Source organism: Mastigoproctus giganteus, chromosome 4 (assembly GCF_048544385.1).
Source record: "Mastigoproctus giganteus isolate SK-2022 chromosome 4, ASM4854438v1, whole genome shotgun sequence".
In the NCBI taxonomy this organism is placed as follows: domain Eukaryota; kingdom Metazoa; phylum Arthropoda; class Arachnida; order Uropygi; family Thelyphonidae; genus Mastigoproctus; species Mastigoproctus giganteus.
Genome location: NC_143578.1, coordinates 101,461,391 through 101,473,993, shown reverse-complemented (window position 1 = coordinate 101,473,993; position 12,603 = coordinate 101,461,391). Strand labels below are relative to the sequence as shown.

The window sequence follows — 12,603 nt, the reverse complement described above, 5'->3', positions numbered from 1 at the left end:
AATTCTAACTTTCAATACACCGAATCTACCAGCATCAGTCAAAGCAGGTTACTTAAATTGCCGTGTTCGACCCTTTATCCCAAATCCCCTAAGATGCTACAAGTGCCAGAAATTTGGTCACTCCCAGACAGCATGCCGTGGCGTTTCAACATGTCCAAACTGTGGCTCCACAACTCATACCCAGTTAGAATGCAAAGCACAAACTCCACAGTGTCCTAATTGCAGGGGAAGCCATCCAGCATACTCTAAAGAATGTGACCTCTGGAAGATAGGCAAAAAAATTCAAAAATATAAGACTGAAAATAAAGTCTCCTATCAAGAAGCTAGGAAACAAATTAAACTAACCATGCCAAATAGCTCTTATGCCTCGATTATCCACTCTCACCAATCAGTAGCATGTCAGACGGAAGTGTCACTCTCTCCAGATAAATCGATTGCAGACTGGGCTCGATCAGTTCTATCGACCCAGCCTACATCAAAGCCAAACACAGTTGACCAAAGTATGAATACACCTATCACAGTTCCAACCCAAATCATAACCCAAGGTAAAGTAACAGAAAAACCTCAAAAATCAGATCCTGTCGAGGTTAATCAACCACCCTCAACAAGGATGGATACCGACGATACGACTACCCAAGACCTCCTTGAATTACATGCAGATGATGAAATGGAAGATAGCAATAATTCAACACGCCCCAATTTCCCCAGAAAAGAAAAACCTAAGCTGGATCGTCACAAACAACCCACTTATAAAAAGCAGACAGATTCATCTCCCTCTTTCAAATCCAAATAATGGAACAGATCATCCAATGGAACTGTAGAGGCCTTCGCAGCAACATCGATGATATCCATGAATTAATTCACCTATACCGACCTCTTGTAATGTGCTTGCAGGAAACGAATTTGACACCTCAGATCTCAATCAAAATCAAAAATTATACCTTGTTTAGACAAGACAGAGCTGACACTAACAGTGCTCACGGAGGAGTAGCAATACTCGTGGATTCAAGTATCCCCTCCAGACGCATCCATTTACAAACCTCCTTAGAAGCTGTTGCCACTCGCGTTGTAAATGGTATTACACTGACACTGGTTTCAATCTATCTTCCACCAAATCATCAATATACCATTCAAGAAATCGAAGATCTTGTCTTGCAGTTACCATCTCCCTTTTGTATCCTAGGAGACTTTAATGCCCACCATCCAATATGGGGTTCACCTATATCAGACAAACGAGGGAAGCTTATTGAAATGTTGATAGACAGGCAAAATTTAACTTTACTAAATACTGGCACTCCCACATATATCCATCTCCCTACAGGTACAACCTCTACAATAGACCTTACCATTTGTTCCCCAATCCTCTTTCCAAGTATAGAGTGGGTAACTCTAAGCGATCCTTATAGCAGTGATCACTATCCCATAATCTGCAAAATTCAAACATCCTGTTCCTTCCCAACAGAAAATCCAATGAAATGGAAATTTTCAAGAGCTGATTGGACAAAATACAGAACGCAAATATCATTTGACAACTACATTATTCAGTCCTGTTCCATCGACAGTGTTACTGAGCACATCACAAATGAAATTCTGTCAGCCGCATCCGCTACCATTCCTCAATATCAAGCAAGAAATAGACGAAAAACAAATTATTGGTGGAATGAGGACTGCAACCATGCGAAAAAAGAGAAAAACAAAGCCTGGAACCTTTTCCGCAAACACCCAACCACCCTCAATCTTATTAGTTATAAACGTCTTAGAGCAAAAGCTCGTTACATCAGACGTAAAGCGAAAAAAGAAAACTGGATTAAATTCGCCTCGTCAGTGAATAAAAATACTGATATTAGATTAATCTGGAGAAAAATAAAATGTTTAAACAGTAAATTTCCTCCTTTATCCATCCCAGTACTGAACTGGAATGGACAGGAGCTTTCTACCCCTACAGAAATATCAAATGCACTGGGAACCACATTTTCTCAGCTGTCCTCTTCTATCGCCTATGATCAAACATTTCAAAAACTTAAAACAATTGCAGAGAAATCCAGACTAAATTTCACTGACAATTCCGCTCTACCTTATAACAAACCATTTACCATGCTTGAGCTGCAACAATCCCTTAACAACTCAAGAAACAGTGCTGCTGGCCCAGATGGGATATACTATGTAATGTTGCAAAATTTGGATCAGAGATCACTCTCATTACTGCTCATATTTTTCAATCGCATTTTTTCCGAACATACCTTCCCAAGTTCCTGGAGTCATTCTTATGTACTAGCAATTGCAAAGCCCGGTAAAGATCATTCTGTTCCGCAAAATTACAGACCAATATCCCTTACCAGCTGTCTAAGCAAAACCCTAGAGAAAATGATACATCGCCGTCTCACTTGGTTCCTGGAGTCCCAAAACTTGATTAACAACAACCAATTTGGATTCCGGAAAAATCGATCTTCATTGGATCTCATGATCAAAACCGAGACAAACATTAGAAATGCTTTCGTCAAGAAGGAACATCTCGTAATGGTCTGTCTTGATGTTGAGAAAGCCTTCGACACTACTTGGCGATTCGGCCTCTTAAAAGATCTGCATTCTCTTGGCCTGAGAGGTAATTTATCATACTTTATCAAAAATTTTCTACATCAGAGATCCTTTCAAGTCCGTTACCGGGGAACCCTCTCTAAGATCTTTACCCAAGAAGAAGGAATTCCGCAAGGGTCTGTTCTCAGTGCCACTTTATTTACAATGAGAATGAACCACATAATTGAACTCATTCCGAAAACTGTAGATTCCTACCTCTTTGCAGATGATCTCTCAATATCCTGTCATTCTCAAAACATGCATTACATTGAACGCCAGCTACAAATATCAATTAATCGCATCGTGACATGGATGACAGAAAATGGTTATAGACTGTCCAGCCAGAAATCTGCTGCCATACACTTCTGTAACAGACGAAATATGCATCCTGAGCCCGAGCTCCACTTGAATAACCAACCTCTTCCCATAGCTAATTGTATTCGTCTACTAGGATTATTTTTCGACAACAAGTTAAACTTCCAAAAACACGTTGAATATCTCCGGACAAACTGACAAAAGAAACTGAACATACTCAGAGTTTTATCAGCGACAGCATGGGGAGCAGATCGTAACACCCTGCTCCACCTATACAGAGCCATAATTAGATCACGCCTGGACTACGGGGCGCCTGTTTTTGATTCTGCTAGGGAGAGTGTTTTATCTCGGCTCAACCCTATCCAACATTCAGCTCTTAGATCAGCATTAGGTGCATTCAGAACATCTCCAGTGCAAAGTTTATATATCGAAGCCCATGAACCTCCTCTAAATATCAGGAGAAAGATGTTGCTGTTAAACTATGCAATCAAGATCCAAAGCCAGGTAACCCATCCTAATTGGTCAATACTTCATGATCCGCTGTATATGACCCTGTATAGAAACAAAACACAGACAGTTCGGCCTGCTGGTATTAGGCTAAAACATCTAACAGAAGATTGGGATATACACTTCGATAAAATCTTGCAAGATCCTATAGATCCTGACCCTCCATGGTCTGACATCACGCCATGTTGTGACAAGTACTTCCACCAGTGGGGTAAACACTCTCTATCAGACTTTACCATCCAACAGCTGCACACTGAGCATGGTCAACATTATCCTGACTTCGCTAAAATATATACAGATGGGTCGAAATCCGAGAGTGGATCGGGTGCAGCAGTGGTACTCCCTGATAAAATAGTTTCTCAATCTCTTCCGACAGAGTGTAGTAGCTACACAACTGAATTATTTGCCATAAAGCTTGCATTAGAAAATGTCTTCCATATGTCAATTCAAAAGAGCATAATTTACACAGACTCGCAAGGTTCCGTATTAGCATTGCAAAACAATTCCCCACCTACTCATCCGATATTAAAGCTCATCAAAACACAGTTGATACGACTTAGAGAGCATCAGCAAAAGGTTATCTTCTGCTGGATTCCAGGCCATACCGGAATACCAGGGAATGAAATTGCAGATGATGCTGCCAAAAATCCATCCAGCCCAGCCCCAACGAATTCGCTAGTACCTGTCACAGATTATAAAATGAATATACAAAGAATATGTAAAGATCAATGGACTCTTCAGTGGCAAACACAATTCCAAAATAAACTATTCCAACTAAAACCCTTACCAAAATTATGGGCTTCTAGCTCTATAGCAAACAGACAAGAAGAAGTAATTCTAGCCAGAGCCAGAATTGGACATACTCATTTAACCCATCTGTTTCTTTTGTCAGGAAAGGATCCTCCCCAGTGTAATCATTGTCATACACCACTCACAGTCAAACACATAATTCTGGACTGTACTCTATATAATAATGCTCGACTAATGTCTTTCAATTCTCTGTCAAATTTAAAGGAACCTTTGTCACTTCACCATATCATAGGCGAAAATTCAAATCTTGCAGAATTCTTCTCCTTTCTAAAACGAATAAGATTGTATAACCGTATTTAACTGCTTATAAATCAACAAACACTGACTGTATGCATCACTTCCATAAGTGCAATATGGCCTAAGTAGCCATTGCACTTTAAACCCCAACAACAACAACAACAACAACAGCACATTTCTGATGGCTTCATAGATAGACCTGTGTGCAGGTACATTTTATAATATTTAATAAAATAATCATGATTTATAACCATTATAACTATTAATAATAATATAACCATGATTTATAACCATTATAAATTAATAATAATATAACCATGATTTATAACCATTATAACTATTAATAATAATATAACCATGATTTATAACCATTATAACTATTAATAATAATATAACCATGATTTATAACCATTATAACTATTAATAATAATATAACCATGATTTATAGCCATTATAACTATTAATAATAATATAACCATGATTTATAACCATTATAACTATTAATAATAATATAGCCATATAATATATGGTATATTTAATAATATTTTTATGGTGAGAAAAGAAACTCCATTGTACAGTGTATTGTTATTTGGCATTCTGCTAGGGTTATCAAGAAAGAAAGATTTTTATTTGTGCACAAGGTCCTTTAGACTGTACTATCACAGATTTTTGGAGGATGATTTGGGAACATAAGGTTTGTGTAATTGTGATGTTGACAGGAATAGAAGAGCAAGGAAAAGTAAGTTATTATTATTATGCATAGTTCATATGTGTTACTTAACTTTGACCTTTGTTTGTTTGTAGGTGTCATGAATTTCTCTCTGTAAAACACTTACGCCACTACCACTATCTTCAACATTTTTACCATCTTCATTTCCAAACAAATTTTTAGTATTGACAATCCTTATTAATTAACATTTAAGTAAATGGGAAAATATGAGATAATGGAAAGACATGATCTGCATGTCTGTTGATATGGAATTAGCCTGAGTAATCAACACAACAAAAATTCCCAAGGACAATAAAATAGTTGATAATGCAGTATTTAATCACCATGGTGCCAATGACACCATTTGTATTTTGATATGTTTGTTGAGTTGGTTTACTGAGTAATGTACAGTATATTTAATGTAGTAATCTATATATTTTTTTAAAATTCATGGTTCCAAAACAAAAATCATTCTGTCAGGACTGGCTTTTCCTCAGGGTTCAATCTGAACAACAAATACTTCAAGATTAGGGATATTGCAGCTATAATAAGTTGATATTTGATATTTTTAAAATTTTTAAATAATATAGTACCTAAACTTCATCTTACACTGAAGTGAAACCTAAAACCAAATTTCTAGAATGAAATTTGTCAAAAAACAGTAGTCTTTGCTTGTTAAAAAAAAAAAAAAATGCATTTTTAATTCTGCAGTTTCTAACCAAATTTAGGACAAAAGCCTTGTACTAAATGAGCCATAGAACATTACATTACAGTACAGGTAGGTATAGCCTCAGTTTGTACATAGCATCGAGCCCCTTGATATCGGTACCTGTAGCGATGTCAAGGAGTCCAATGCAGGCACTTTCCAGTTCTCTTGCTGGTCGTCCATATTAACATTGCAATGTTATTCTGGAGGACTTCGGCTGTAAGTGTTGGGATCCAACATTTACAGCCTTATTCGTTAGTCCTAAGTCCCATCATAAGAATTTGGTGTATTTGCTATGCACTGTGACCTGTGGAAAATCAGAGGTGGGGAAAGATCCTCATAGTTGAGAAGTCCAGCTTCAGTACACCACTTTTGCCCTTACTTTGAAAAGATGGGCACTCCAGAGATGACTCACCTAGGATAAATTATCTGATGGGTTCATCTGCAAGAGTCAACAGTATTAATGCCATGTCTTTACCTTCCTGATTCAAGGGACAGGATTCATGCTGGTGGAAGTGCAGGTATGGTACCTGGGAAGCCCTGATCCCAAGTGCATATATTGCTTACCAGTGTGCTTGGTGGGAAGCCCAAGTACTGAAACAAAACAAAAAACTCATGAAACCTGATAAATGAAACTCTTCTTCTGGAATTCCAACACAGTCTCTACCAGAAAAAGACATTGACACACAGGCAGTAATGCTACTGCTACTGTGAAATGCCCTGAACAGAAGAAATATCAGGACCTGCACCATGCCTCCTAATAATTCATTCCACAAGCACTTTATGCATACTTCATCTAAACTAGAATGTGTATCTGTTCAAAGCGTGAACTCCTAATCATTGAAGCTGCCACTAATATGCAGACCCTATGTGGTTTATATTTGTATGTGGAATGAATTTTAATGAACTTCAGTTAAATAATTTTGACATATAATTTATTTTTCAGCACAATGAAATGTTTTTTTTATTGTTCTCCTCTCTAGGTGAAGTGTACTGAATATTGGTCAGATAAATGTAGAAAGGAAGTTAATAAAGCATTTTCTATCAGCCTTGTGAATCTGAAAAAGTACTCAGACTACATCACAAGAAGGCTTCAGGTTCTTTATGAAGATGTAAGAAATTAAACTTATACTGTTTTTACTTTTATAAAGATAATCAGCATAATAATCTTAATTACTTCACAAAAAAAAGATGCATGTACCAACTAAAATAACAAAAGCTGCATGATTTTCTCTCAAGCAAACCTTTACAAAATCCCAATAGCCATTACTAATAATAATTTTATAAATTTAATTTTTCTAATTTTGTGAAGTGATTTCCTGTAATATTTTATAAATTTAATTCATGTGTTTTCTAAAACTAATTCTGCTAAGTTACATTCTTTTTTTATCTTGTAACCTTAAAAAATTTAAGCTTACAAGATAAAAAATTTAAATAAGCTGCAGATCTGCAGATATTGTGCATAGCATGCAATAAGGCCTTGGTTCATAGGAGAACTGCCATTGCCAATTTCTCCCATTCCCAAGCCAAGATAAAAAGATACAATTTTTTAAAAATTTTAAGTTCGTAGTATATAAAGTTTTGGTAACTTCTTAATTACTGCAACATTTTTTTTAAATTTAAATTCTGTAATATTTTATTAGTTTAATTCTTAATTTAATAATGGTTGTTACATGGTCCACATTGAATACTTCATCTAAGGATATCATGGCTCTGATGGAAATCGTTGTAGGCAAATTCTGTACAAGTTCATTACTTGCATAGCTTGTATTCTGAGGTCAATCTAGTTGATAATCATCACTCAAGTGACATTTCTTTTCTTTGTTCGCAGTGTAAGAGGGTACCATTCTCAAATTTAAACTTGGTTCATTGCTAGAAGAATTTGAGTCACTGAAGAAATGGATGCTTGCCCTAGAGAAAAACATAACTGGATACATATCACAGACTGAAGTATTTAGTGACCTTCTAGGTGATACACCTCTGATTCTGATACCAGAACAGAATAGTCAATTGCATACTGCTCTCAAGAGGATTTAGTTTTAATGGGAGATTCCATTGTCAGCAAAGTGGGTAACATTTTCTCTAATAAGGTAAACTAAACAAAGAGTGTCTGCAGGGAGCAATAATTGGTGACATTACCAACAGATTGTCAGATTATAGTATTTGTATTAATAGTGGCAAATGATGGGGTAAAGAGAGCAAGCATTATTATTCATGTGGGAACTAATGATATTAAATGTAAACAAACTGACAATTTGTTGGATAAATATAGGATCATGCTGAAAAATACTACAAGTTAAATCAAAATGTATGTGTGTCTGCAATTCTGCCCACACACATAGTAGGAGGAATGGCATGCTGAAAGCCTTGTGGATTAACTCAAGACTTGAGGGAATCTGCAAGGCTTGGGGGTGAATTTTTATAATTGTGGCTCTCACTTGTAGATAGAAGGAACCTGTTCTGTGGAGATAAAATACATTTGAACAAAGGTAGCACAAGGGTTTTTGCCAATATCATTGATGATACCTTGAGGGTTCAGGGAACTCCTGGTTGTGGAGAATAAAGTTAACATTTGCAGCTGCCCATATTTGAGAGAGAGTGCCTTCAATGTGCCATAATTTTCAGAATGTTGAGATATAGCAATATAGATTATGCTGAAAATTCATAAATAAAGGTGAAAAGTAAAAGTCTGGAATTCATAGTTAAAAGTAAACACTTACTTTTGAACTGAGCTATAAATCAGAATAAAATCCTAAATTTTATTGAAAGTTTGTGTTTGTGTGTACAAAGCTAAACTCAAAACAAGCAAAAAACAGATAAAAATGTACCAATCAAAAACAAAAATAAAACATTGCTGCCAGTAACCCAGAGTTCAATTACTGTTAATTTCATATGCCTTTACTTTTATATTACTCATATATTGGCCGCTTAAGATTGACCACCTATATGCATTATGGCATAGCATTTACAGTACCGTTTTATGCTTATATATGTCAAATAAAGTAAACATATTAATATAGGTATGCATTTATCTGATAACTCGGATCAATGTAACACTACACACTTCTTAAAAAGTTCTTGTTTATTGCCACAACAGCTGATATTGATAAGATATACTGATGGTAGCAATGTTTCAAATGAATAGGAATCCTTAAGCCGGCTAATGATTAATTGGCTGTTGCATATCTATATGTCCACACTGCATTTGATAGCGTTAATATTGATGCACTGCTTAAACTCTGAAGATTATTATATAGTTGAAGGCAAAATACTACATTTCCTAAAGGTTCTCCCTCAGGGTTAGAGTTCTGCAGCAGCTTAACATACCTAGTCAGTCATTCATGCAATCTGTTGATAATGGTGTTTCACAGGGTGGGGTTATCTCTGTGCTATTGTTTTCACTACATTTCTTTGTGTGAAGCAGCAATTAACCATTATGCTGTGCTGATGATATAAAAATAATGACTCAGATTAAATTTACAGATTGTAAGCAAGCCACTGCTACTTGTTGCAGTGACACTCTGGATTTGTCGCTGAATACCTAGGCCAGTTTGGCCCCTCTAGGTATACCTAGACAAATAAGCAAAGATAATCATCTCAAAGCAGACAATCACAGATTGTGTTAATGATCAGAGAAAAACAAATTTCAACAGTGGACGTGCATACAGATTTGGGAATAATCTTCAGAAGCAAACTCAAATTTCACCATCACATTGAAGAAATATGACTGAAAATGCTCGTAATGCACTGGATAACAATACCTGCGTGTATGTGACTAGACAGTCACAAATGTATTCACTTAATATATTCACTTGCCATTTTCATTACTCTTTGCAGTGGAGTACTGGGTGCTTTATTGGGCAGTTTTCAAACATAACTTCCTTTGTGTCAGAAGCACTATTGCTCTTGCTCTGCTCATGGCTGAAAGCCTTTATCAAGATGTTCTTGGGTGTTTATATCCAAACCTAATATATGGGAGGTCTGCACATAGAGAATACCAAATTTCCCCATTAGGATTCACCCCTTCCTGGTTGCCATAACAGATTCTATCTCACTGACAGGTTTCTACATTTTGGGCAACTGGCAGCAGTGCAGCAAGTGAAAACAGGCTTTCCACAATTTACCAAAGGCAAAGAAGTACTGGAGAATTGTCCTCAAGTTGTTTATGAATGTCCCTTCCATCAGCATCACTTCTCTGTAGTCTTGTCTCTGATCACACAGAACTTGGCCTTCTGAAGTGTATCTCTTACTTTTCTCAGCTCTTATCCCCACCCCAAACCTTGTTTTTGAAGTAGAGATTTGTGACATGCTAGCTTAGTGTCTTTGTAGCCGACCGGGCTAGCCGTGTGGGTAAAGTACCTGCCTGGCAACCCAAAGGTCGCGGGTTCGATTCCCGCCTCGGGCTTGGATCAAAGTACTGCAAAAACCTTGGGAGGTGCAATATGGCCACAGAAGCCGATGCGCCAACAACTACCAAATCAAAAAAAAAAAAAAAATCTTAGTGTCTTTGTTTCATCCATCACCTTGGGAACTTATGCAGCTGTGTCAACTAGACTCTCCTGTCAGCTGTCTTCTAATAATAATGGAAACTTGACTTTTATTAGGTTCATCAGTATATACTGCTATATATCTTTTTTATGTACCTTTATGTATGTATGCATGAACAGTTTTATGTATGGATTTTTATATATTTGTGCATATTATATATTTTATGTTCATATTTTTATAGTGCATTCTGTTTCTTCTAGTTATAATAAATATATTTATTCTGTTGCATATAGTTAGTGTTAATATATTTTGTAACTGTTTTATATTTTTAACATATTTTACATGTCTTATTACTCCTTTCCCTAAGTGGCTTAGTATAAGTAGCCTGTAACGTTAAGATGCTCAGAATCTTTGGAGCTATCAGGATCTTGTAATAAAAATACAGTTAATACCCTGGCCTTGATCTGCCATGAAGGGAAATTGTATTTGCATTTTTTTTTCTGTATACAATACAATAAAAATTCTAATGGTAGGGAAAATAAGCATAAATAACTTCAAGGGGGTCTATCAAAGTAGTAAACTATACAAGAATACTTAGTGTGTGCTGTGTCACTTGTGTCATCTATAAAATGAGTGAATTTGAACCATTGGTTAGAACAACTATTGCTGACATAATAGGGTTGATAGAAACTTACTATCAATTCAAAGTCGGCAGTGTAATATCCAGAGTGTTCAAGGTTGAGGTTAAATCTTGCAGAGCTATTACCTGCCTTAAGTCTGAAGTTCTGCAAGAGTGTATCATTAGAATGGTCAAGAGGGAGCTACACCAGGCAGAATAGTATCTGCACTTGTTAGTTTACCAGTTTTGCACATAAGACTTCAGAGTTGTCAGAGTGGCTTAGTATAAGTAGCCTGTTATTGGCTTGGAAAGAACATTTGGACACCCTCCCCTCCTCCTTTTTCCTCTGCAGTCATCAAGAATTTTTCTAAGAGGCAGTTTGAAGTAATAGATAAATTTTTCTCTCATTTAAAATCCAGGACTTTAAAAACAGATGAAGTCACTTTCTGTACAACATAAAAGCATTTGGAGAGAGTGAAGCCTATTAGAGGAGCTCCTGATATTTTGAAGGACTGATATTTTTGTCATAAATGGACAGCATTTGGTTTAGTCTTTGTACTAGTTACCAGTTGCTATGCTGAATGAGATAGAGGGGGGAATTATATTAATAGGGATATCTTTCTTTAAATAGTTTTAAAAAACTAGTGTACCAGAAGGCCAGCTCTTCTAGTTCAAGTTGGACTTCCTTTATTCTGCTTATACTCTAGCATGACAATCCAGATCGTAGTAGTATACAACTAGCATAGCTACCAGCTCTCTCTGGGTTTACAATTGAGAATCCATCTTTTTGATTCAATTTGACTTTCTCCATTTCGCCATATTAATGTTGTTCAAAACGGTTTTTCTCTCTTTTTTGCAATAACATAGTTTTTCTCTGTCTTCTTTGCAATAACATAGTTTTTCTCAGTCTTTTTTCTTTTCACAAAAAAAAACGAAACTACATTAAAATCAGAATTTTTTTTTTTTAAAATTCTATGACTTTCTTTCCATTTTTTTAATAAATATGGCCACAATAAACACATGAGAATAGTTTTCCATAATTCATTTAGCTATTAAAAAAAGAAAACTTTGTCCTACAGATTTTTAATTTCCAACACAATGCATATGATATGACCCAGGGATCATACTCTCTCTCAATTTAGGAAGCAATAAATATTAATAGAAGGAAATAAAGTGTGTAAAAACTAATCTCATTAAAATTTATTTTCAAAGCAAATAAATGATCAGGATGGCTAATCTTCTAACTTGCATTACCAACAGTTTAGAAATACTAGCCAAAGCACCATTCTCCCCTATAAATAAATTAGTCAAGTCCACTTTCCTTGTAAATCACAATAATAAAAGACCAGTGAGAGATGAGTGCAGAGACCATACTATAAAAGGAAACCTCATACCTTTATGTAGGAACAGAATTCTCTCAACACTCTAGAACAGGGGTGGGCAACAGCTGGCCCGCGGGCCACATCCGGCCCGCGACGATGTTGAATCCGGCCCCCTCGGTAAATGCATAAATATAGAAAATCCATACCTGACTACACTCGCCGTAAACGTTCAACTTAATTCGGTTCAATCAGGAATCACGGCCAGTACAACAGTAACCAAGTGATTCTACGCAGCGTCAAAGAGTTATTTCCTAAT

The 12,603-nt window shown here is 36.2% G+C and overlaps 1 protein-coding gene across 4 annotated transcripts in view; it reads left to right on the top strand.

Moving 5' to 3' along the window:
• LOC150086955 (tyrosine-protein phosphatase 69D-like) overlaps positions 1-12,603 on the top strand; it is an 823,111-nt gene that overhangs the window by 691,249 nt on the left and 119,259 nt on the right. For all 4 annotated transcript variants that reach the window (XM_090371707.1, XM_090371706.1, XM_090371704.1 and 1 more), the window contains 2 exons: positions 5,048-5,182; positions 6,842-6,970. In XM_090371707.1, the coding sequence (XP_090227833.1) occupies positions 5,048-5,182; positions 6,842-6,970 (264 nt within the window). The remainder of the gene's footprint in view (positions 1-5,047; positions 5,183-6,841; positions 6,971-12,603) is intronic.